The 24,929-nt window shown below is 48.8% G+C and overlaps 2 protein-coding genes across 12 annotated transcripts in view; one reads left to right on the forward strand and one right to left on the reverse strand.

Annotated features, from left to right (window-relative positions):
- The window catches only part of TFB1M (transcription factor B1, mitochondrial), a 53,138-nt gene extending 50,190 nt beyond the window's left edge, over nucleotides 1-2,948 (forward strand). Inside the window, exon 8 of the mRNA XM_060205298.1 lies at nucleotides 2,802-2,948. Coding sequence (XP_060061281.1) covers nucleotides 2,802-2,819 — 18 coding nt within the window. The 3' untranslated portion in view covers nucleotides 2,820-2,948. The remainder of the gene's footprint in view (nucleotides 1-2,801) is intronic.
- TIAM2 (TIAM Rac1 associated GEF 2) overlaps nucleotides 1-24,929 on the reverse strand; it is a 274,186-nt gene that overhangs the window by 3,285 nt on the left and 245,972 nt on the right. For all 11 annotated transcript variants that reach the window (XM_060205285.1, XM_060205281.1, XM_060205283.1 and 8 more), the window contains 10 exons: nucleotides 19,314-19,493; nucleotides 17,355-17,423; nucleotides 15,484-15,609; nucleotides 13,745-13,853; nucleotides 8,931-9,110; nucleotides 5,347-5,465; nucleotides 3,320-3,428; nucleotides 2,684-2,742; nucleotides 1,166-1,271; nucleotides 201-288 (listed from right to left, as the gene is read on the reverse strand). In XM_060205285.1, the coding sequence (XP_060061268.1) occupies nucleotides 201-288; nucleotides 1,166-1,271; nucleotides 2,684-2,742; nucleotides 3,320-3,428; nucleotides 5,347-5,465; nucleotides 8,931-9,110; nucleotides 13,745-13,853; nucleotides 15,484-15,609; nucleotides 17,355-17,423; nucleotides 19,314-19,493 (1,145 nt within the window). The remainder of the gene's footprint in view (nucleotides 1-200; nucleotides 289-1,165; nucleotides 1,272-2,683; nucleotides 2,743-3,319; nucleotides 3,429-5,346; nucleotides 5,466-8,930; nucleotides 9,111-13,744; nucleotides 13,854-15,483; nucleotides 15,610-17,354; nucleotides 17,424-19,313; nucleotides 19,494-24,929) is intronic.

The following is a 24,929-nucleotide window of genomic DNA, read 5'->3' on the forward strand; positions in this document are numbered from 1 at the left end:
GGAATTCTAATTCTGTCAGGCTGACAAATAATTCACTTGGGTTGTGTGCTGTCTGGCCACGCACAGCAGCCAGGTTCAAGCCTGGCCCCCACCACGTTGAAGGAAGCTTGGTTGCTGTGGTCTCTTTCATTCTACTAAAGAGAAAGAATTGTCTTCCCCCCCCCCCACCGTGTGCTCTCACTTGGGGTAGTCCTTCGTACCTGCAGCACAGCTGAAAGATGGTTTCTGGCCGCCCTTCCACTTCTGACTTTGTGTGGATGAGCTCCCAGATGGAGCTGTTTTCTGTCCCTGTGTGGAAAGAGAAACAAGGGTTCCCACCGGTGCCAGAGGACACCGCAGACCCACAGTGACTTGAGAAAGTTACAGACTCACAATCCTGACTGTCGTCAGCACCTGCGTTTTTTGTTTGTTTGTTTTTTGTTTTTTTTTTTTCCTTTTCCTCTGTCGTCAAATGCAGCATGCCTTTAAGTTGACTTTTCACAGTAGCTGCAGAACTGACCCACCCTTCCAGGTGCTTCCTCCTTACCCCTGCCTGGATTCCACCTCTCAGGAAGGAACAGAAAGCCATATACGTAAGCAGGTACGTAAGTGAGAGAGAGGCCAGCCTCCAATTCCAGTGCACCCAGTACCAAGTGAACCAGGACCCACCCAGCACCTGGATGTTCTGGAAAGATTCCGAACACTGGGGTCAAAGCTTTTTCTTCCACGTCACTTAGGGTACCGCTTCATCTTAAGGACACTTCTCATTTGCCTGACTCTGAGAGTGGAGGAAATGAAACTTGTGATCTCTTGCTCATACAACCTTGAGGCTTTCAAGAGAGGGCCAGGCTCTGGCGCACCTGGTTAAGCACACACAAAGTGCCCAAGGACTCAGGTTCAAGCCCCTGGTTCCCACCTGCAGGAGGAAAGCTTGGCAAGTGGTGGAGTAAGGTTGTAGATATCCTTCTATCTTATTCCCTCGCTGTCTTCCCCCCTTCTCAGTTTGTCTGTAGTAAGTAGTAATTTTAAAAAGAGATGCTAGACAGAAATGTTGAAAACTGGTAAGGGGATAACAAAGACGCTACCTAGCCACGAAAACACCACATAAATCAGTCACTTCCTCCAAAAGTCTAGACAGAAGCCTTGGGACACCTCTCCTACGTAACGACGCCCACAAAATGGTTACCTGCTGCGTTGCCCAGTCGGACTTGCAGTGCAGAGATGGGGATCAGCCAGCGGAACTTGAACGGGTCCAAGTCGGCGGAGCCGTGCGCCGGCCGGGAATTGGAGGACTGCGGGGAGAGCCACCGAAGGCAACAAACGCATTAAAGAAAGTGCCCACCTGGGAGTCTGGTGGTAGCGCAGCAACGTTAAGCGCAGGTGGTGCAAAAACTCAAGGACAGCATAAGGATCCTGGTTCGAGCCCCTGGCTCCCCACCTGCAGGGGATTCGCTTCACAGGCGGTGAAGCAGGTCTGCAGGTGTCTTTCCCCCTCTGTCTTCCCCTCCTCTCTCCTCTTCTCTCTGTCCTATCCAACAACGATAACATCCATAATAACTACACCAATAAAGGCAGCAAAAGGGAGTAAATAAATATTTTTTTTAAAGTGCCCACCCGAGACGGAAACATCCCTTTAACCCGTGCACGTGGTGGGGACAGGGCAGGGTAGAGTTATGGTATCTTCCCGTGTCCTCACACTAGGCTCGACAACCACAGCTAGGTGCTGGGCTGCGGAGTTTTTGATTTTTGGTGGTTTTCTGAGTCCTGAGTTGGTGTTCAGGGAGCAGTTTTCAGGAGCTCACCCAGTAGAGCCACACACAAGGACCTGGGTTTGAGCTCCCAACACCACACAGCACCAGAGAAAGCTCCGTGAAGGATAGCAATGCTAAGGTGTCAGTCCTCTCTCCACCACCCCCCATCTCCTTCTGAAAGGTGAGTGGGAAAAAATCCCCAGGTAATGTGGAAAGAAAGTAAAACTCTCAGGCAGCAACACAAGCTGACGGGTCAGTGCTGCCTGCAAGTTGGCTTTTGCCACCTGAGATCAAAGGATCTCCACAACAATCCCATCATTCCCAGTGGCCTTTTTCTTTGGGATAGAGAGGGAGAGTAGACAGCTGCAGCACTGCCCGCGAAACTTCCCCACCTGCGTGTGGGGGGCCAAAAGCTTGAAGCCGGGCCCTCGTGCTTGGTGATGAATGCGTGTGCTGTGCCAGGTGTACGTCGTCCCAGCCTGTCCACAAGTTCTTACACAACAGATGTTCCTCCTCAGTGGAGAAAAGGACCTTAAGCATATTGGCTTTGGCTACTGACCCAAGGGGTCTGGACTGTTGGTCATAGAGGCCTGGGTCACAGGCATCTGGGTTTAGTGTTAGTGGGGAGACATGTTTTAACTCTGAACCCAGAATTAAAAGGGGCTCTTGGGGAGTCCGGAGGTAGTGCAGCGGGTTAAATGCACGTGGCGCGAAGCTGAAGGACCGCCGTAAGGATCCCGGTTCAAGCCCCCGGCTCCCCACCTGCAGGGGGGTCCCTTCGCAGGTGGTGAAGCAGGTCTGCAGGTGTCTGTCTTTCTCTTTCCCCCTCTGTCTTCCCCTCCTCTCTCCATTTCTCTCTCTCCTGTCCAGCAACGACGACATCGATAACAATAATAACTACAATAAAACAAGGGTGACAAAAGGAAATAAATTTTTAAAAAGGGGGCTCTTACCGATTTCTTTTTCAGTTTGCAGTTTTCTTTATACACCAAGATGACAGCTCTTTTAAACACTATCAAGAAAGGAAAAAGAGAAGTTTTTGTTGTTATTTCATAGACCTTTTCTTCCCAGGTTCAACAGAGAGTCTGACAAGAACAAAGCTTTTCAAATGTTAAGAAGCTGCGCGAGTCCGTGACATCAGCAGGAGCTTCTGGTGGGGCTGGAACAGCGAGAAGGACCTGCTTATTCCAGCGCTATTACCTGCAGTCGCTTCTTCCCCCGTAATTCTTACTCCATTGCACTGAGATCTGAGAGTTCAGCGCAGTGAGAATGCACTGTCTATACTTGCTCTCGGTGAGGATTCAGACATTCTGAAGCACAGCCGACTATTAAGAGAGCAGGTTTCAAAATAGCCTCGGGAGATCTGTTCCCGCAACTCGAAGCCAGGCAGCAGAAGGGAGGACCAGATAGTGAGGCAGTGGAGTTTTAAATAGTTGAATCTGGCTGTATTAATTCAGAAACCATTACAGCCGTGACTCCTGTCCCCTGCTGGGAACTGAGCTGGCTGAACCGGGAGTGAGGGGGACAGGAACCCTATTCCTCACTCCCTACCTCTCTGAAGTTTCCATCCTGTCCGGTGGCATACTCACCAAATACCGTCAGCTCAAGGTCCTTCCTGGTTTTTCCCAGAGACAGAAGTGGGTTCAGCCAGGAGACGGTGGAGTGTGTCAGAAGTTCCCCCATAGAGAGTTCTGTCACCTGCATGATGAAAACAGGTGGTCACACTCTCCCCTGGGCTAGTAAGTCACACAGTGCAGCATGGTCACTACTCAAACACAAGGGGGTTCCGTTTGGTTCCCGTACACCCAGGGTTTTTCATCCAGTGGGATTCAGAAGATGCAAGCTAAACATCAGACTCAAAAGGGACCTCGGTGTGGATGCATTTTGCTTCCTCATGCACACTCTAGCCTCCTAGGCTGCTCCAGGACCCAGTCCACTTAAACCACACATGGTCTGCGAATATAGAAATCTCAACACTTGACGGGGCCAACAGGACAATTTCCACCTGTTTCTTTTCTGGCTGATTAGTACAAACAAGAAGCAGCAACATAATTTAAGAGAATAGCCCAGAGCTGGAGTTTAATTCTTTATTATGGTCAAGCCCCAATGTTGGTACTTTTTTTCTTGTCCTTGATAGAACAGAGGGGAGGGGTGATAGAGGAGACACCTGCTTCTCGTCTATACTAATCAGCCAGAAAAGAAACAGGTGGAAATTGTTCTATTCCATTTAAACTCAGTTCATCAGCAAAAGAGAAAGCCACAAATATTTGGCATTTAAAGATGAAAAAGTTGGGAGTTGGGTGGTAGCGCAACAGGTTAAGCACAGGTGGCGTTAGGATCCTGGTTCGAGCCCCTGGCTCCCCACCTGCAGGGGAGTCGCTTCACAGGCAGTGAAACAGGTCTTTCTCTCCCCCTCTCTGCCTTCCCCTCCTCTCTCCATTTCTCTCTGTCCTATCCAACAATGACATCAATAACAACAATAATAACTATAACAATAAAATAATAAGGGCAACAGGAAGGAATAAATAAATATTAAAAAAAAAAAAAAAAGATGAGAAAGTCCTGGCTTCTCTCCACATGCTGGGCCATCAGTACTCCCTTTACCCTCCTCCAGCCAGCGCAGGCCCCGTCTGTGTTCTGACCTCAAGACTGGCTTCCATCTTGGGAAAATGAGCCCAGGTCACCATGTGTAAAATATACTGCTAAGCCTCTGTGACTCCAGAACTAATTGTATTGATTGGAGAGAACAGAGAGAAGGGAGACACCTTCAGCACTGCCCACAAAGCTTTAATCCTGCAGGTGGGGGTCGGGGCTCGAACCCAGGTCCTTAGCATTATAATGCACCATCACTGGGCCCCTGTGGGTTTAAAAAAAAAAAAAAAAAAGTAGCTATTTTGAGAGAGGAAGGACAGAGATAGATACCTGCAGCCCTACTTCACAACTTATGAAGCTTTCCCTCTGCAGCTGCGAGTGGAAGCTTGAACCTGGGTCCTTGGGCACAGTGATGTGTGCGCTCGGCCAGATCCGCCACTACGCGGCCTCCAGTGACTCCCGACTCAGCCTGTGGCCTTGCTCCACGATCCACAGAGCTCCCGTATGGTGCCCTGGCTGAAACCCACGGCTTCACAGAAATGGGCGTGTTTCTACTAAGTGTGCTATCTCCTGGCCCCAACATTTCTTCTCTTCTTTCTCTTTGGTCTCCAGGGTTATCACTGGGGCTCAGCGCCGGCACTATGAAGCCACTGCTCCTGGCAGCCACTTTTGCCATTTTATTGGACAGGACATTGAGAAGGGAGGCAGGTAGAGAGGAAGACAGACACCTGCAGCCCTGCTTCACTGCTTGTGAAGTGTATCCCCTGCAGGTGGGGAACTGGGGGTGGGGGGACTCAAACCTGGATCCTTCTGCTTAGTACTTACGATATGCGCTTAACTGGGTGCACCACTGCCCGGGTCCCTATTATTTTCTTCGCACAAGGTTAAGATGGCACCTGGTTACCTTCTTAAGCCGCCGTAATGAGTTCACGTGCTGGCTATACCTACATTATGAGGCTCATCATAAGCTTGAAGGGCCTAAGAGCAGTTTTAGGCACTGTCTCCTTCCGGACGCCCCACTGACCTCCTTCTCTGTGCCGCTCTGTTCTGCCACCAGCTGGTCAAACACCGTCCCATAGTCCTCGTAGATCTTCTGCATCTCGTTGATGTGACTGGCAACTTTCTCCATGGCTTTCAGTGCTTCTGTGGAACAGGAAACCAGACTGACTTCCACTTGCTCGCAAGTCAGTCACCGCCATTTGCTCTAAAGCCCACGCAACAGATGCAAAGAGAGAGCTGGAGATCTGAGGCCAGCTCTTAGCACCAGAATCACCTTCTCTGCAAAGTCTCTTTGAAGCAAAGCAGAGAACTATTCAGTGTTACCAGCAAAGATCACAGCTAACGCGCATGGTACCTCGACTCTGGCTGTCCAAACCCCGTCAGCCCCAGTCTGCAGACGAGAAACACCTATCACAGAGAGGCGGAGAGTTTGCCAGACTTGAACCACAAGAAGCGCAGCTTAAGTCAAAGCTAAGCCTACCTGGGCAGAAGGAGCCTCCTCTTGGGTTTTGTCTGATCAGCTTATGGAATTGTGAACACGACCAGCCAATATTTCTCCCCCTACACCAGAGCACTGCTCAGCTCTGGCTGATGGTAGTGCTGGGGGTTGAACCTGGGACTTTGGAGCCTCAGGCTTATGAGTCTCTTTGATCTGTCCCCACCCACAAGCAGCTTTTAACCAAAACTTAACAGATTGTCTCAGTTAGAGCTGAAGCTTGCCGCCTCTTGGTAATTTTCTCGACAGTTCTCTGAAGCACAGCAAAGAATTTTCTGCAAAGTCAGAAAGCAAAATCCACAGCCCAGGTCCTGAGTTTGATTCTGCAACTGTGTGTGTGCCAGACTGATGCTCCGGTTCTGTCTCATAAATAACTTCAAGAAGAAATAATAACTTAATCTCAGGTTCCCTCCAGATGCCCTACTTTTCATACTTTGTGGCTCTGAAGGCAGATTTTAACCCAGCGTGGGTGGAGTGTTGAAAGGCAGTTTCTTGGTAAGAAAACCCTCGGAAATCTTGATGCAAAAGTGGACTTTTTCCACACAGCATTTGAATGCAAATCATACTGTGTGTCCTGTACTTGTGGAATTCAGCTTTCAGAGAAGAGTTAAGTGTCCTTGCTACTTAGCATATAAAAGGCTGCCTACCACAAAGCCAGCTTAATTTCCGCTCTTCTCAGCCTGCAGGATTCAGTCATACCAGCACCTGACAGCCAAGTGCGTTTTTCTCCCTCCAGGCATTTTGCTGCATGTAACTTAGCTCAGCCTCCTAGTTTCTCGACATACAGAGAGAAAAATCTCGACTTCTCTCTTCTGACCCAACCACGGCATCTCCTTAAGGAACATTCAGCTAGCAAACCAAGGTGCTCTGTGTACTTGCTGATTAACGGCTCTAGGCCAAAAACAAAATTCAGGGTTGCAAAAGACACATCAGCATGAACTCATCACCCACTGGGGGTTTGGGTTCTCAGGTGGGCTCTGCCCAGAGACTGCCACAAGGTGGAGCCTCACCCGTGCATCTGAGACGCTGTGCTCTAGATAGGAAAAACGCCACGAATCTTCACAGGGTGCTGGGGAGACGGACCTGGACAGGGATTCTGCTGCTTGAAGCAGTGCATTTCAGCTCGTTCAGCTTCAGTTGTTTCCTTTAACAATTCAAACTGGGGAGCAGCGGGGAGACAGGTCAGTTGGGTAAAGTGTGTGCCTTACTTTGTGGAAGGCCCTGGGGTTCAGCCCTGGTGGAGCAGCGCTGTGGCGTGGCTCCCTCTGGGAGGACACAGGATCTGAAAGTTGGCTGAGGAGAACACTGCCGTGCCAGGCCTTCTGTTTATTCCTTGGTGACCAATAACGAAATAATAGCAAAGGTAGATAAAAGTGGGGCCTAGGTGGTCCAGGAGGTGGCGCAGTGATAAAGCTTTGGACTCTCAAACATGGGGTCCTGAATTCGATCCCCGGCAGCACATGTACCAGAGTGATGGCTGGTTCTTTCTCTCTCCTCCTGTCTTTTTCATAAATAAATAAAACTCTAAAAAAGGGGGGGGGGCAGGAAAGAGTATGTTGGCAGGACACCAGACCTGCCTGCTTGAGGTCACAGGTTCAGTGCCCTGCACCAACACGTGCCTGGACTAGCATTCTGGTCTCTCTCATGTGAAAATAAATCTTTAAAAAATAAAAGTCCCGGGGGCCGGGTGGGAGCGCACCAGGCTAGGTGCACATGCTACGAAGCCCAAGGAGCGGCGTAAGGATCCCCACTTGCAGGGGGCTCACTTCACAAGCAGTGGAGCTGGTTTGCAGGTGTCTCCTTCTGTTCCCCTCTTTGTCTTCCCTCCTCTCTTGATCTCTTTCCGTCCTATCTAACAACAATAACAACAGTGCAGGCACCGAACCCCAGCGATAACCCTGGAGGCAAAAATAAATAAAAGTCCAAGGCCAGGGAGTTAGCACGATTATCACACAGCAAACTTCCGTGCTCTGAGCTACCAGGTTCAAGCATGAACTCTACCATGAACCACAGGTGAACAGGGTTCTGGTAATAATAATTATAATAATAATAATAATAATACTTTGCCATGTGCATGTCCATCTTGTGCATACCACAAGATGCTGTGGTATCTTTCTTTCTGCCTCTTTTAAAAATGAAATAAATAAAGGCTGGGTGGTGGTGTACCTGGCTAAGCTCACATGTTACAATGCACAAGGACTCAGGTGGCAAACGCTAGAAGAAGAAGAAGGACTCAGGTTCAAGCCCCCCACTCCTCACCTACAGGGGGAAGCTTCACAAGTGATAGAGCCAACACTGCAGGTGTCTTTTTGTCCATTTCCCCTCTCAATTTCTCTGTCAAATCAAATTTAAAAAATTGCCACCAAGAGCAACAGATTTGCTTCACAGCCAGTGAGCCCTAGTAATAACCCTAGTGGCAATGAGAGAGAAAGGAGAAAAAATAAATAATAAGGGTGGGGAGACAGCATCATGGTTATGCAAAAGATGCAAAGAGACTGTCATGCCTGAGGCTCCGAAGTCCCAGGTTCAATCTCCTGCACCATCATAAACCAGAACTGAGCAGTGCTCTGGTAAAAACAAACAGACATAAAAATAAATTAAATTCCAGGGCTGGGGTAGGCACAGAACTTTGATGGAGTGGGCAATGATTTATGCATACCATGTGCAGGTGTGGAATTATACTCCTGAAATACTAGGATCTTTTTTTAAAAAAGAAAGAAAACACTTAAATCTCTTATCGTTTTTTGTTTGTTTTTCTTAATCGAAATCGAATCAAAAACCCTCCAGATGGGTGTCCAAAACCTTCCAGCGAAATCACTTTTGCCAGCAGCTTACATACGCTGCCCATCTGAAAGGGCTCAGACACAGACACACACACACACACCACACACACACACATCACATACACATATCACACACACACCACACACACACACACACACACACCACACACCCCAAGCTACACACCACACACACACACACCCCAAGCTACATACACCACATACACACCACACACACACACACACCCCAAGCTACACACACCCCAGGCTATTTCACTGTGGCCTCAGGAGCCTGTGAGCTGCCCGGCTGTGGCGCCAGCCCGCCGTCCTCACCTGTCAGGTGGTAGTGCTCCTCGCTGTCGTGGTCCGTCAGGGACACCAGCTCCTTGAGCAGCAGCGGGTACTTGAGCACCCTCTGCACCGGCTTGATGAGGAAGGACTCCAGCGTGGAAGAGTGCTGCTTGGTGGGGTTGCGGGCGTCCAGGAATGCCTTGAAGGCTCTGTCCGTCCTAGCTGCTGGCAGACAGGGGACAGCGATCAGGCAGACATGGAGGACTCCTTTTTATTTTTATTTCGTAGAGGGGAGGAGAGAGGAGCAGAGATACCGTATACACCACAGTTCCCCTGCTCAAGAAGTACTCATGGGGTGGTTGGTGGGGGACTTGAACCTCCATCCTTGCCAATGGCACATGAATTGTGGCTTCTACCAGCTGAGCTACTTCCCAGCCCACAATGCAATGTTTCTAAGATGTCCTTCAATAAAAATGGAAGTACGGGGAGTCGGGCTGTAGCGCAGCGGGTTAAGCGCAGGTGGCGCAAAGCACAAGGACCGGCATAAGGATCCCGGTTCGAAGCCCGGCTCCCCACCTGCAGGGGAGTCGCTTCACAGGCGGTGAAGCAGGGCTGCAGGTGTCTATCTTTCTCTCCTCCTCTCTGTCTTCCCCTCCTCTCTCCATTTCTCTCTGTCCTATCCAACAACGACAACAACAATAATAGCTACAACAATAAAACAACAAGGGCAACAAAAAGGAATAAATAAATAAAAATAAATATTAAAAAAAAGAAAGAAAAAAAAGAAAAAAAAATCAAAAAATGGAAGCACGGGGAGTCGGGCGGCAGCACAGCGGGTTAAACGCAGGTGGTGCAAAGCGCAAGGACCGGTATAAGGATCCCACCTGCAGGGGGGTCGCTTCACAAGCGGGGAAGCAGGTCTGCAGGTGTCTTATCTTTCTCTCCTCCTCTCTGTCTTCCCCTCCTCTCTCAATTTCTCTCTGTCCTATCACAACAACGATGACAATAACTACAACAATAAAAGAGAAACTAGGACAACAAAAGGGAATAAATAAAAATGGAAGTGCCTTATGATACAGCAACACCACTCTTAGGCATTTATCCAGTGGACACAAACACTCATTCAAAGGGACACACGCACCCCTGTGTTCACAGCTGCATTATTCACAATAACCAAAGAGTGGAAGCAGCCTAAATGCCCATCAACAGGTGACTGGCTAAAGTTATGGGATGGGGCAGGGGTAGATAGTATAATGGTTATGCAAAAAGACTGTCATGCCTGAGGCTCTGAAGTCCCAAATTCAATCCCCTGCACCACCATAAGCCAGAGCTGAGCAGTGCCCTGGTAAAAACAAACAAACAAACAAAAAACAGGTAGTATTACGTCTCTGATTGCCAATTCTCTCACAGTGCTCTAGTTAAGTAAGTAAAGTTACAGGATACATATTCGGTAATCAAAAAAGATGATATTGTGGCTCAAGAGGGGTACAATGGCTAAAGCACTGGACTCTCAAGCATGAGGTCCCAAGTTCAATCCCTGGCAGCATACATACCAGAGTGATGTCTGCTTCTTTCTCTCCCCCCTATCTTTCTCATGAATAAATAAATAAATAAATAAAATATATTTTTTTGAAAAAGCAAAGATGACATTGCATCCTTTGGGACAAAGTGGATGGAACTGTGGAGATGATTGTGCTTAACAAAACAAGAGATGAAAGACAACTACCAGATATTTCACTCATGTGGAATCTAGAAAACAGATACACATGAACTTTGGCGGGCAAATCAGGGGCTGGGCGGTAGCACAGCAGGTTAAGCGCATGTGGCACAAAGCTCAAGGACCGGCCTAAAGACCAGGGTTCGAGCCCTCAGCTCCCCACTTGCAGGGGTAGTTGGGGGGGGAGTCGCTTCGCAAGTGGTGAAGCAGGTCTGCAGGTGTCTATCTTTCTCTCCTCTCTGTCTTCCCCCTCCTCTCTCAACTTCTCTCTGTCCTATCCAACAACAACAGCTATAACAGCAATAACGGTAACAACCACAACAAGGGCAACAAAATGGGGAAAATGGCCTCCAGGAGCAGTGGATGTGAGCGCCAGCAATCACCCTGGAGGCAAAAAAAAAAAAAAATAGAAGCAAGCAAACTGTTCCTAAGACTTAAAGCTGGTGGTTTGATAGGTACAAGGGTGAGAACACGGAATTTTGGTGGTGGTGGTGGGTGTGGTGTGGTTTTACAATCTTGTAACTTACTACTAACCACAAATTTAAAAAAATCAAAATAATTTTCCAAGATGAGGATTCCAAAGACTTGGATCAAATCCAGCTGAGGGAGATAGATACCTGAGGATCCTAATCCAGGACCTAACCCGCCAGGTGACCAGAAGCTGCCTTCAGGAACAAGGCGGGCATTTCCGATCTGGGGAATTACAGGAACAGAGCCTCAACACTCCCACATCTGAAGGCCATTGCTGTCATCAGCTCTCTGGAAAACGCTCCCCACTGACGGCAGGACTGAGGGCGGGTCCACCACTTAAGGCCCGAAAAGCTCGATGTTCTGCCCCTGTGCCCACATGCCAGCTCACTGAATGTGGGCAGCTGAAGCCCATTCAGTCCAACAGCCCAGGGCCTCTTGGGTTTCGAGCAGTTAAAATCTTCAGCGAAGGCCAGAAACAGAGCTTGCCTGGACAGTGCACCACTTTGCCATGTGCGCAACCCTAGTCGAGCACTGCATTAAAGGAAGCTTCCAGAGGGCCGGGTGGTGGCACATTCCGTCAGGCACACATATTACCAAGTGCAAGGACCTGGGTTCGAGCCCCTGCTGTCCGCCTGCAGGAGGTCGACTTCACAAGTGGTGAAGCAGATCTGCAGGTACCTTTCCTCCCCTCTCTCCCCACCCTCTTTTAATTTTCTGTCCTAGCTAATAAAACAAATTAGAAAGAAAAAAGAAAAAAAAAATGCCCTCCTGGAGTGGTGGATTCGGAGTGTCAGCACCAAGCCCCAGCAATAAATTAAAAATTAAAAATAAATAAATAAAAAGAAGGAAGCTTCCTGGGAGTCAGGCGGTGGCGCAGCAGGTTAAGCGCAGGTGGCGCAAAGCACAAGAACCGGCGTGAGGATCCGGGTTCGAGCCCCCGGCTCCCCACCTGCAGGGGAGTCACTTTACAAGCGGTGAAGCAGGTCTGCGGGTGTCTGTCTTTCTCTCCCCCTCTCCATTTCTCTCTGTCCTACCCAACAACGACATCAATAACCACAACAAAGTTAAACAAGGGCAGCAAAAGGGAAAATAAATACATATTTTTTAAAAAAGTTTTAAAAAAAGAAGGCAGCTTCCATACTGTGGCTTCTCCTCTCCTGTGATAGGGTCACCACTCTCTCAGCATAACTAGCTCCATCTTGACCTAAATCCGAACTTGTAGAAGTCCCAAGCTGTAGATATTTTCTTTTTTAATTTATTTATAAAAAGGAAACACTGACAAAACCACAGAATAAGGGGGATACAACTCCACACAGTTCCCTCCACCAGAACTCCGTATCCCATCCCCTCCCCTAATAGCTTTCCTATTCTTTATCCCTCTGGGAGCATAGACTCAGGGTCATTGTGGGATGCAGAAGGTGAAGGTCTGGCCTCTGTAATTGCTTCCCCGCTGAACATGGGCGTTGACAGGTCGATCCATACTCCCAGCCTGCCTCTCTCTCTTTTTCCCTAGTGGGGCAGGGCTCTGGGGAAGCGGGAGCTCCAGGACACATTGGTGGGGTTGTCTGCCCAGGGAGGTCCGGTTGGCATCACGGTAGCTTCTGGAACTTGCTCAACCACTTTACTGCCAAGTGCCATGGCCCCCACACCCCCCAGACTTGCCTAACAAGACATTTAACACTTCTCGTAACAGGTCGTCTTGACCACAGTAATGGGCTGTCCTAAAGGCATTTTTAGCTTCTGTAATCATGCTTACTTCCCGCATCTGTGTCCTGTTTTTCCCAGTAAGGGAATGGTTTTTCCCTATAACAACTTGCTTGAATTAGAGCTCGGGACTGCACTCTGAGCAGCGCTTTAGCTCTGAGTGTAGCCACCGGCAGCTGAAGAAAGACTCAAATTAGGTTGAACTGGTCTCTGGCGTTCTCTGACGCTCACCATGTAACAGCTCCCTCTTCCTGCCTCTATCTGAAAAACAGCCTGGAGCAGGGAAGCCCCAGTGTTTAACAACAACAACAAAGTCATAAAACGGTCAAAATGAGGAGGGGGCAAAGTCTTAAGTGAGAGAAATGTGCTGTGTGACAAATGTTGAGGTTGTTTCCTGGTTACTGTAGCAAAACCCTGAATTTCAGTAACCACTTTTGGTGTGTTTGGTGGTGATTTTTCTAGGTTCTTGGGGGGAGGAGGAAAAGGCTGAGGAGAAAGGAAAATGGCGTGCTATCTTTCCTGCCCCCATTCCGGGGGTTTGGGGAGCATGTTTTCCATCCTACAGTTACATACACACACACACGGGGGTGGGGAAGAGAACATCATGGTTCTGCAAAAGACTTTCATGCCTGAGACACCAGAGATCCCAGGTTCAATGCTCCGCACCACCAGAAGCCAGAGCTGAGCAACACTCTGGTTTAAAAATAATAATAATAATAATAAAATGTTTAAAATACAGCTAGAATTTCATTAACAGTAACACAGCTCCACATCTCTCCTCTTAAGATGTATCCTCTCTTGCCAGTAAATTGAAAGACACCCAAAACTTTCCCTCCAACGTGTTAATTCCAAGGTCAGCCATGAGACCCGTTGAGACCACCCTATCCCCACCTTAGTACAGCCCTGCCCCTAATTAACCATCAGAAATCCAAAAGCACAGCTCAGAAAGGCAGGAGCAACTCACCTCGCTCTAGAACCTTCTGCACTTTAATGTGGTTAGCACAGAAGCCGCTGTACAGTTTAAAGTGGTCCGCGTAGTAAAGGAAAGAGCCTCCAAGGGAGAACAGAAGTTTCTGGAAAGGGGGAGACGTCATGTCAGGTGTGAGTAAGTTAACCCCTCTCTGCTGGCTCTGGCACTGGCGTTTGTCCTGGATCCAAGGAGGCTGGTCCAGCTCCCCATCTACACAGGGAGAATGGACAGCCCTGCCCATCCCCCCACCCCCACCCCCACCCCCCAAGCAGATCTGCAGTTTTCGCTTCACAAGTTCCTGGGACCCAAGCCTGATGCCGAGGTGTGTAATCGAAGGCCAAGCAAAACAGGCTTGTGTCCAGGGAGGTGGCTTAGCGACAGAACGTGGGTCTTGAATACGTCAGGTCCTGAGTTCCATTGCCAGTACTCCATATGCTGCAGTGACCCTCTGATTCTCTCTCTCTCTCTCTCATCAGTGAATAAATCTCAGCAGATAAAACTCATAGCAGCCTGGAAGGTGGCACAGCGGACGTGGGGCTGGACTCACGGCACGAGTGAGGACCCGAGACTCATAGGATACCGCATATGCCAGGGCGGTCCTCTGCTTGGCCCACCTCCCCTCCCTCTCTCCTGTTAATAAATTTTTTTTTAATTTTAAGTTGTATAAAAAACATATCTGAAAATCAGGAAGATGAACTGACTTGTGTTTGTTTTCCATTATACCAGAGAAGGGGGCCGGTGGTGATACATCTGGTCTAGCATACACACTGCCATTAGATGACAGAAAATAAAGTAAGGTCATGGACAAATTTCTCCTGGATAGTGTGCTGCTATGTCGTATGTCTGACCCAAGTTTAAGCCCAGTCTCCATAGCATTGAAGGAAGTTTTGGTACTGTGGTCTTTTCCTTCCTCTCTCTCTCTCTCTCTCTCTCTCTCCATCCCTGATTATCCAAAAGCAAAATGAAAATCCCCGACTGAACCATCTCCGCAGCAGAGCACAGGACCTGCACACACACGAATTCTCAGGTTCAATCCCTGGCATCACATGTGTCAGACATGAGTGGTCTGATCTGTTTCCCCCCCCCCCCAGACTTTTTTTCAGTTTACCTACATTAAAAAAAAAATGCATCTGAAGGGGGGGGGTGAGGATAGACAGCATAGTAGTTATGCAAAAACTCTCATGCCCGAGGCTCTCCAAAGCCCCGGCTTAAATTTTCCCACATCACCACAAGCCAGAGCTGAGCAGTGCTCTGGTAAGAAAAAATAAGAGTAGGGAAGTTTCCAGTGGAGGGGGTGGGACACAGAACTCTGGTGGCGAGAACCGTGTGGAATTGTACCCGTTATTTTACCATCTTGTTCATCACTATTGAGTCACGAATGAATATAATGCATTTAACAACATGAGCCTACATGACTGGGAAGGCTAATGCATCCACATACAGGAAGCAGGCGATGCTGTCTGTACACATCCCTGACCCTTGCTTCTGCATTCCCCCAACCGCCGCCCACCCGTGTCCGTTACAGGTTCCCACGGGACTCGGGCTGCTCAGGCCTGACTACAAAAACATCACACCAGGGAGGGAAGAAATTCATCTTCCCTTTACCACCTGCCTCTGGAGGAGGGTGTGGAAAGCCTGCTGGACCTATTCTCTGCAGTGCTCAAGGGACGAGGCATTGTCGGTCAGGGGAGATTCCGCACCCGGCCCACCACCAGCGTTTGGGAGAGACTCACTCTGAACTGAGACGGGGTCTCCAGTATGTTAAAATCGGACGATGCTGCAATCCCGTCCTCCAGTGTCTCCAAAAACACCTTCTGGAATTCCAGCATCTCCGGGAGACTTCCAAAGAGAGACTCCATCTATGTGGCAATTGGAAACGGGAGAGAGGCAGTGAGTGAGGCAGACCTCAAGCCACACTAATGCCCAGATGTGCAGATTGCAACCCAAAGCCCTTCAAGAAGTAGGAGCAAGTCCATATGGAAGAAGAAAGTGTGTCTGTCCCCTAGGGTGTGGGCTATAACAAGAGTTTTCACAGCTCTGCTCCCTCAAATTCCAAAATGATTTTTTAAAATATTTATTGCTATTTTATTTATTTATTGGAGAGAGACAGCTAAACTAAGAGGGAAAAGGAAGACAGAGAGGGAGAGAGACACCTACAGCACTGCTCTACCGTTCATGAAGCTTCCCTCCTGCATTCAGGGGGCGGGGAAAGAGGTGTTTGAACCCAGATCCTTGCACACGGTAACTGTGCTCTTAACCAGGTACACCACTTATTGGCTCCCAAAAATAATTTTCTTAAGAGGATGTCCAATTTTCAGAACCCAAAGAAGAGGTAGAAGGAGTTAGCAGAAAAGAAGGGCCTGCTGCAAATTTGACATTCAGAACTGATATTTTACAACAAAGCCCAGACGTGCTGAAAACTCTTGGGCATTCCTGGAGGGAGACAGAAGGCAGGGAGTGGGAGGGAAGGGGTCTCTTCGATGGTGAGAATATAGTAGAGTGGGGCAGGGGCAGATAGAATCATAATTATACAAAGAGACTCTCATGCCTGAGGCTCCAAAGTCCCAGGTTCAATCCCCTGCACTACCATAAGCCAGAGCTGAGCAATGCTGTGGTTTAAAAAAAAAGATACTAGAATGTAGGCGGTGGGTATGTTGAGTTGTATGAGGCTGCACCTCTGAAATTCTGTGCAAACCAATGATTAGTAAACATTTTCAGGGCCACTGCATGTGTGCATTCTCTTGACCCTGTGTTTCTTGGAGAGGTCACTTAAACAGCTTCAAAAGCAGCAACTCTATAGTCTCAGGATTCCAAAGTCTTGGCTATTTGGGGGACCAGGAGACAGAATCTCCTAGGAGATTCAATAAAAGTGAGGAACTAAGGCCCAGGTGGTGATGTACCCCATAGAGCACATGTGTTACAATGCGCAAGGGTCCAAGCCCCTGGTCCTCACCTGCAGATTTGGGGCGGGGGGAGTTTCCTGAGCCATGAAGCAGTTCTAGGTCTCTCTCGCTCTTTCTAACTACACCTTCCCTGTCGACTTCTCTATCTCTATCCAACAAATAAACTTTAAATACATAAGCATGGAATTAGCTTATGATCTAGTAAAGGCATTTGCCTAAAAGACATGCAAACACTTATCCAAAGGGACATATGCACGTTTGCACCTACATTCATAGCTGCCTTATTCACAGTAGCCAAAAAAGAAAAAGAAAAAAGGAGATACTATGTTCTTCAGGACAAAGTAAAAGGAACTGGAGTTGAGGATGTTAGCAAAATAAGCAAAGAGGTGAAACCAAATGGTTTTACTCTTAGGTAGAATCTAGAGAACTGAAATACATGACCTTTGGTGTAAGGGGCGGGGGGAGAGTGTCTCCAGGACTTTGTGAGAACTAACTTTGTGGTTACCCCTTGGGTGGATAAGGGCATAGAATTATGGTAGTGGCTGTGGTGTGGAACTATACACTACAGGCCTACAGTTTTGTAACCTATTATTGATCACATATATACACACACACCCTCAAGAAGAAAATAAATTCTAAGACAATAAAAATTTAAAATGTGTGGAACTACTTTCCTGGGCTGAGGGAGAGTGGTTACTTACCTCATCTTGTGTAAGAAACGTCTCATTCTGAAGAGGCTCCAAGTACAGTTCAAAGAGGCAGCTCAGATCCTGAAAGAACAAGATGGCATCCAGGACTCCCCTTTCTAGCCCCCCTCGCCCACAGGGAACCATGCCCACACCACCAAAGGACCACTGCCAGCCTAGAATGAAGTGTGTCTTGTCGAGATTCCTGAAATCCCGAGGACCACTGCCCGCCTCGTGGAGCAGCTGCACCCTGCATTTTTTCTTCAGCATGTGATCACGTTCTTTGCTGAAGTATCTTGCTGGGAACCGGGGGCTTCCTGGTGGGAGGAGGGGGGCACACTCCACAGACTGGCCTGGCTTCTGGCGCCATGACAGTTCCAGTGTGGAACACGAGGGGGTAATGCAAGGGGCCTTTCAACCCTGAGCTTGAGGCGTTATCTCAATTGCCAACTCTCATATGCAAATGCAAGAGAGAGAGAGAGAAACACTTCAAGAGATCTGAAGCCCCTGTGCGCCCAATGCATCTCATATTTGAATCCACAGCTGGACGCCAGCAGCACAGAATCCTAAGCACTGGTTTGCATTTACCAAACCCTCTTGTTTCTGCTAAGGGCCATTAGAAGATATATAATGTTGGATGTGGGAGATAACACAGAGGTTCTGCAAAAGACTCTCATGCCTGAGGCTCTGGGGTTCCAGGTTCAATCCCCAGCACCGCCAGCAGCCAGAGCAGTGTAGTGCTCTGCTAAAGGCAAAAAGGAAAAAGAGGAAGATAGAGCTGGAGAGGTAGCATAATGGTTCTGTGAAAGACTTTCACGCCTAAGGCTCTGAGGGCCCAGGTTCAGTCCCCAAAATCACCAGAAGCCAGAACTGAGCAGTGTGCTCTGGTCTCGATGTTCTCTCTCTTTCTCTCCCTCTCTTTTTCTTCCCTCCTTTACCTCTCCTGGGATTTGGTTCCAGCACTTCAAATCCACTGCTCCTGGCAGCCATTTTTCATTGATTGATTGATTGATTGATTGTTTTTATTGAATAGGACAGAAAGAAATGGAGATGGGGGCAATATAGAGGGAGAAAGAGAGACTCCTGCAGACCTGCTTCACTGCTTGGGAAGCATCCCCCCTGCAGGTGGAGAGCAGGGGCTTGAACCCAGATCCTTGCATGGGTCCTTGCGCTTCATACTATGTATGTACTTAACCGGATGTGCCACTACCTGCCCCCGCAACCCCTAGTCTCTTAATAATCTTTTAAATCACTAGTAAAAAATTAATATTTAAAAGGGGGGAGAGAGAGAGAGAGAGGTGAAATTGGCGTTTCCATGCCTTTCCTGTCTCCCCAGGAGATGAGAGGAAGAGCCTTTGGGCAATTCTCCTGGGTCACCCCTGAGTAAGGCCACCAGCACAGTGCAGATAAGTGACCAGTCATGGGTGACAGGGAGAACTCAGGTCCAGAGAGAAGGGAGGTGACAGACAGACCTATGCTCCAGGGCATCTGCCCAAAGCTCTAATCTGGGGCTCGGTACAGGACCTGCTACTTAGAACCCCCTTGAGGAAGCAGCTGGGTGCAGCACGGGGGTGAGGGGCTTGGGGTGGGAACCCCCACACAGGGACCCGTTTACCAGTCAGGGAGGGCTCTGTCCTGCACGGCCAGCACCACCGGGCAGGGCCTGGCCGTGATGACGTCAGGGGTGACTCCTGAGCCAGTCACTCTTGGGCTCTCTGACACCTGAAGTGATCCCCAGCCCCCTCTCCCGCAGCCAACCCACAGATTGCAAATGACAAGCCAGAACATCTGTTTCCATAGCGAGAGCTACCTTGGTAACAGGACAAGTCGGGAACAGGAACAGCCTGCCACCCTCCCCTGCAGCAGCTCGACTCCCTCCAGGGCACAGATACTCTGGGCATACCCCACCCCCAACCCCTGCCAGCTCCTGCGCCTGGTCACTAGGGACAGGAAGACAGGGAGGCTTTGGCTCACCTTGACATAGGACTTCTCTGTGTCTACCAGCTCCTGGATGACTTTGCGCAGACGGTCGGCATCTGAGAGGTGGCGGGCCAGAGGCCGGGACGGGGGGTCCTGGCTGTCCCTCAGCCCCTCCATGCTGCTGTGCTGGGGGTCCCCAAGGTTCCTGCACAGTGTTGCGATCTGCTCCTCACTCTGCAGGGGGAAGGGAGACAGTGGACAGGGATGTGAGAAATCGCCGCATGAAGACCCCAGCGAGGACATAACAACCGTCATCTCTCTGCCCACTCGCCCTCGGGAAGCTAACAGCATCCAAGACTGTGGCACCAGCAGTGCCCTTGACCTCTGCCCCCTCGTACTGTTTCAGGCCCCTCCAGAGGGGACTCTGCTGAGCACAAAACGACATGAAAGACAACTACCAAATGGTTCCACTCATATGTGGAGTCTAGAGAACTGAGACACATGAACTCGCAAATAAATAAAAACAGAACCAAGCAAACTGTGTCTAAGACTTTATGAGGATACTGATGGTTCATCTTTGGGAGGTGGGAGGGTGAGGACACAGAACTCTGGTGGTGGGTGTGGTGTGGAGCTAGACCCTGTCTAGTCAACAACTTGTTTGACTTTATATGTTAATTCCGATTTCAGCCACCAGGTTCCAGATGACCACCCCATCAATGTGTCGTGGAGCCCCGCTTCCCCAGAGCCCTGCCACACTAGGGAAAGAGTTAACAGGCTGGAAGTATGGATCCACCTGTCAATGCCCATGTTCAGCGGGGAAGCAATTTCAGAAGCCAGACCTTCCACCTTCTGCATCCCATAATGTCCCTGGGTCCATGCTCCCAGAGGGATAAAGAATAGGAAAGCTATCAAGGGAGGGGATGGGATACGGAGTTCTGGTGGTGGGAATTGTGTGGAGTTGTACCCCTCTTATCCCATGGTTTTTGTCAGTGTTTCCTTTTAATAAATAAAAGATATATATATATATATGTATATATATTAGACCCTGCTATCTTATGATCTTGTCAGCTACTATTAATCACAAATTTAAAAGTCAATAGATGGAAAATACAAATAAGTAAATAAAAGAAAGACTCTTCAGAGAAGAGCTGATGCTAAGACGCTTTCTCATGGACAGGCTGCTGTGTTCTCTGCCTCCTTACAACTGACCCAACCCTTTGGCAAAAAGGTGAGGCTGTGCCAAAATCTAAGTGATTAACACTCAAAGAAGAGTGACAGCCGGGGGTGGCGGACCTGGTAGAGAACAAGGACCCAGATTCAAGCAAGCCTCTCCCCTTCCCCCTTCCCCTCTCCCTCTCCCCTCTCCCCTCTCCCTCTCTCTCTCTTTCAACAGAACACTGCTCAGCTCTGGCTAAAAGGTGAGGCTGGGGACTGAACCTGGGACCTTTGGTGCCTCAGGCATGAAAGTCTTTTTTTTGCAGAACCATTATGCTGTCTCCCCAGCCCAGATCATTTTGTTTTTCTTTTTCAATCCTGAAAAACCACCGTCCCCAGGGCAGGAGCATCTATATTCAGCTCACATACACCGTGTAAAAATAAGGGCTGACGAAACACCCCACAAGTGAAGTGGCAGCTGGCAAGACCACAGCTTTGCCTCTCTGGTGTGAAAATATCCCGCCTGCACAGAGGAAAGTCTCCTGCCATTCTGGAACAGCAGAGTTCCGGTGAGGTGAACTGGGAAAGAGGCGGCAGTTCACCAGATGTACTTTTTAAGGTACCACAATGGAGGGCCCTCGTGTTATCCCCAAGCTACCCCAGGCCCTCTGCACAGCTGAGCTGCTTTCTAGGCAAGGCTGTGAGCACTGCTGGGGGTCAAAGGGGCACTTGAGCCCCTGAGAGGGAAAGAGTATCTGTGAGTGTGTTTTTATCTAGCTTTATGGAGTTCTTAAATATTTATTTATTCCCTTTTGTTGCCCTTGTTGTTTTATCATTGTAGTTATTGTTGTCGTTGTTGTTGGATAGGACAGAGAGAAATGGAGAGAGGAGGGGAAGACAGAGAGGGGGAGAGAAAGATAGACACCTGCAGACCTGCTTCACCGCCTGTGAAGCGACTCCCCTGCAGGTGAGGATATTTATCTTTGTGGATTTTTACCAGAGCACTGCTCAGCTCTGACATCTGATGGTGGTGGGAGGGATTGAACCTGGGAGCCCCAGGCATGAGAGTCATTTGCTGTAACTATTATGCTGTCTCCCTAACCCTAGCTAGTGTTTTCTTCTCCTCCTCCTCCTCCTCCTCCTCTTCCTTCCTCTCCTTCCTCTCTTTCCTCTCTTTCTCCTTCTTTTTTACCAGAGCATGGCTCAACTCCGGTTTGTGGTGGTGCTGGTGACTGAACTTGGGACCTGGAAGCCTTAGGCATGAGACTCATTTGGCATAACCATTATGCCATCTCCCCAATCCCGGTGAATGTGATTTTAGACTGTATTTGAGAAACGGACACTTGGCAGCTATGGTTACACTTACACACACACACACAGAGAGAGAGAGAGAGATTTGAAATTTTTCTTTACCATCAGGATTTTGCAGGAGCTGTGCACCTTAATGATTATATCACTCTATCGGACTTTTATCTTTTACTTTATTTATTTGCCACCAGGGTTATAACTGGGGTTTGGTGCTTGCACTGTGAATCTTCAGCTCCCAGAAGCCATTTTTTTCTTTTCTCCCCCCACCTTTCTCTCTCTCTCTCTCTCTCTCTCTCTCTCTCTCTTTAATTCGATAAGACAGAAAGAAAACAGAAGGCAGGGAGAGAAATACAGAGACACACGTAGCCCTGTTCCGCCACCTGTGAAGCGTTCCTCCTGCATATGGCGAGCAGGGGCTCAAGCCGGCCCCCATGCAGTGTAATCTGGGCTCAGTCAAGGGTGTGCCTCCCCCATCCCAGCCCCAGGAAAACAGACATCTAAATGGTCTTTTTTTTTTTTTTTTTTTAATTTTGAACGGGAGACAGCTGACCAGGCCGGGTGCATGCCTTGCCATACCTGCAGGCCAGCTTCAAGCCCCAGCACCACATGAGAATATTACAACACTGGGAGAGGCTCCCGTGGTGTGGTAGTGTCTGTTTTTTGTTTCTTTGTTTTTTTCCTGAATGAAAAAGTGGCTCAGGGGGCCAGGTGGTGGCACATCTGGTTGAGCACACATTATAGTGCAAGGACCTGGGTTCAAGCCCCCGGTCCCCACCTGCCTGGGGGGGGGGGAGCTTCACAAGTGGTAAAACAGGGCTGCAGGTGTCTCTTGATCTCCTCTCTCTACCTCCCCCTTCCTCTCAATTTCTGGCTGTCTCTATCAAATAAATAAAGATTTTTTTTTTTAAAGTGGTTCAGGAGCAATGAAATGTCTGCACAAGGCCCCGCTCTCCCCAAATTAATAAACAGGTTGTTCCTGTTAGAAGATTTTTGTCTTGATACTGTTTTAAATGAGCATTGATGGAAGAGATCTGGGTCTGGAGACTGGGAGATAGTTTATCTGGTACAGCACACACTGTGTATGCATAAGGACCTGGGTTCAAGCCCCCGGCCACCACATGGCAGTACCATCACAAGAGAAGTCAGAAGCAGTGCTGTGGTATCTCTCCTTCTTTCTGTCTCCCTATCACGCTCTAGCTAGGAGAAAAATAGTCACCAGGAACGGGGGGGATTATGTGGATGCAGGACCCCAGCAATAAACCTGGTGGAAGGGGGGAAAAGTCAGTTTCTGCTGATGAAAGAAAGAGCGAAAGAAAGAAATGGGATTCATCAGAGAGTGGAAGGAAGTAGGCCTGCATCTTTTAAAGCCCATTTCTTTTTTTTTTAAATATTTATTTTATTTATTTATTCCCTTTTGTTGCCCTTGTTGTTTTATTGTTGTAGTTATTATTGTTGTTGTCGTTGTTGGATAGGACAGAGAGAAATGGAGAGAGGAGGGGAAGACACAGAGGAGGAGAGAAAGACAGACACCTGCAGACCTGCTTCACCGCCTGTGAAGTGACTCCCCTGCAGGTGGGGAGCCGGGGTTCGAACCGGGATCCTTATGCCGGTCCTTGTGCTTTGCGCCACCTGCACTTAATTAAAGCCCATTTCTACAGCTACTATAGCACATGGCCACACAGACGCAGATTTGATTTGATTTATATATATATATATATATATTTATTTAGTCCCTTTTGTTGCCCTTGTTTTATTGTTGTAGTTATTATTGCTGTTATTGGTGTCGTCGTTGTTGGATAGGACGGAGAGAAATGGAGAGAGGAGGGGAAGACAGAGAGGGGGAGAGGAAGAGAGACACCTGCAGACCTGCTTCACCGCCTGTGAAACGACTCCCCTACAGGTGGGGAGCCGGGGGCTCGAACCGGGATCCTTCTGCCAGTCCTTGCACTTTGCGCCACCTGCGTTTAACCCGCTGCGCTACCGCCCAACTCCCAGATTTTTTTTTAAAATTAGTGATCTAGTAGTGATTTAGAAAATCACAAGGTAATTCCACACCATTCCCACCACCCGAATTGTGTACCCCTCCCCTTCCAGCAGAAACTGTAATAGTTCTCCCAAAATCACAGATGGGTTGATTTTGTCTGTATCTATCTATCCCACTTAGTCACCTCCATTTTCCTCTTCTCTCTCAGATAAGCGAAACCATTCCTGGCTTCCTCTGGTGTTCTCCAGATTCACTTCCCTTTCAGATTTGTGTATACAGATTTTTTTTTTTTCATGGCACGACATGGGTCCCGAACGCAATGGCGAATGCTGCACTTTAAGTTATTTAAATCTGAATCTTTTGGCTTATCGAAATACGCTCATTAGCAAATCCCATAGTGATTTAATTATGGGCGATACTTTTAACAGGATCTATTTCTGTCACTTAGGCAGAGTCAGCCCGAAAAAGCACTGTGCTCTGAGAGGTCACAATCAAGAACAGGGCGGACTCAGTTCCCCACAGCAAAGTTCGAATCCAGGAAGTGCCAGGGTCCTGGAGAAACCAAACAGAAGGGGCCTGAGGGTCAGAGCAAAGGTCAGGGCAGCTAGCGCTGCCGCCTTCTCCTCCAGGGTAAAGAAAGGCAGCTAGCAGAGCTGGCAGGAGCCGAAGGACACGTGAAGGGGCCGAAAGCCATGGCTGTGAGGCACAGGAGAGAACTACGGGGTTCAGGGGTGAGGGTGGAGGACCCCTACATGCAGAGCAGTGTGGAGGTGCCACCTCTCCAGCTCGTATCTCACAGGAGGGGGCATGGACCCGGGAGGAGGCTCCCTGGAAGAACTCAGAACTTGGAAGCATGAGGTCAGAGTTGGATCACTGACACCACGCACACCAGAGTGGTGGTCTGGATCTCTCTCTCCTTCTCCCTCTGTCCCCCCCACCTTTCTTTCTCTCTCTCTCTCTCTCTCTCTCTCTCTCCCTCCCCCACCCCTTCACTAATAAATGTTTCAAGGGTGGTCCAGGAAGTAGCACAGTGGATATGTCATTGGATTCTCAAGTGTGAGGTCCTGAGTTCAAGCCCGGGCAGCACATGTACCAGAGTGGTGCCCTGGTGGTCCCTTTCCCTCTCTCTTCCTTTCTCCCCTCCCATCCCATCCACCCCTGCCTCTTTTCTTCTCCTCTACTACTAAATGGATAAAGTCCTTTAATAGAAAAGAAAAACAATT

Source organism: Erinaceus europaeus, chromosome 13, assembly GCF_950295315.1.
Source record: "Erinaceus europaeus chromosome 13, mEriEur2.1, whole genome shotgun sequence".
Lineage (NCBI taxonomy): Eukaryota > Metazoa > Chordata > Mammalia > Eulipotyphla > Erinaceidae > Erinaceus > Erinaceus europaeus.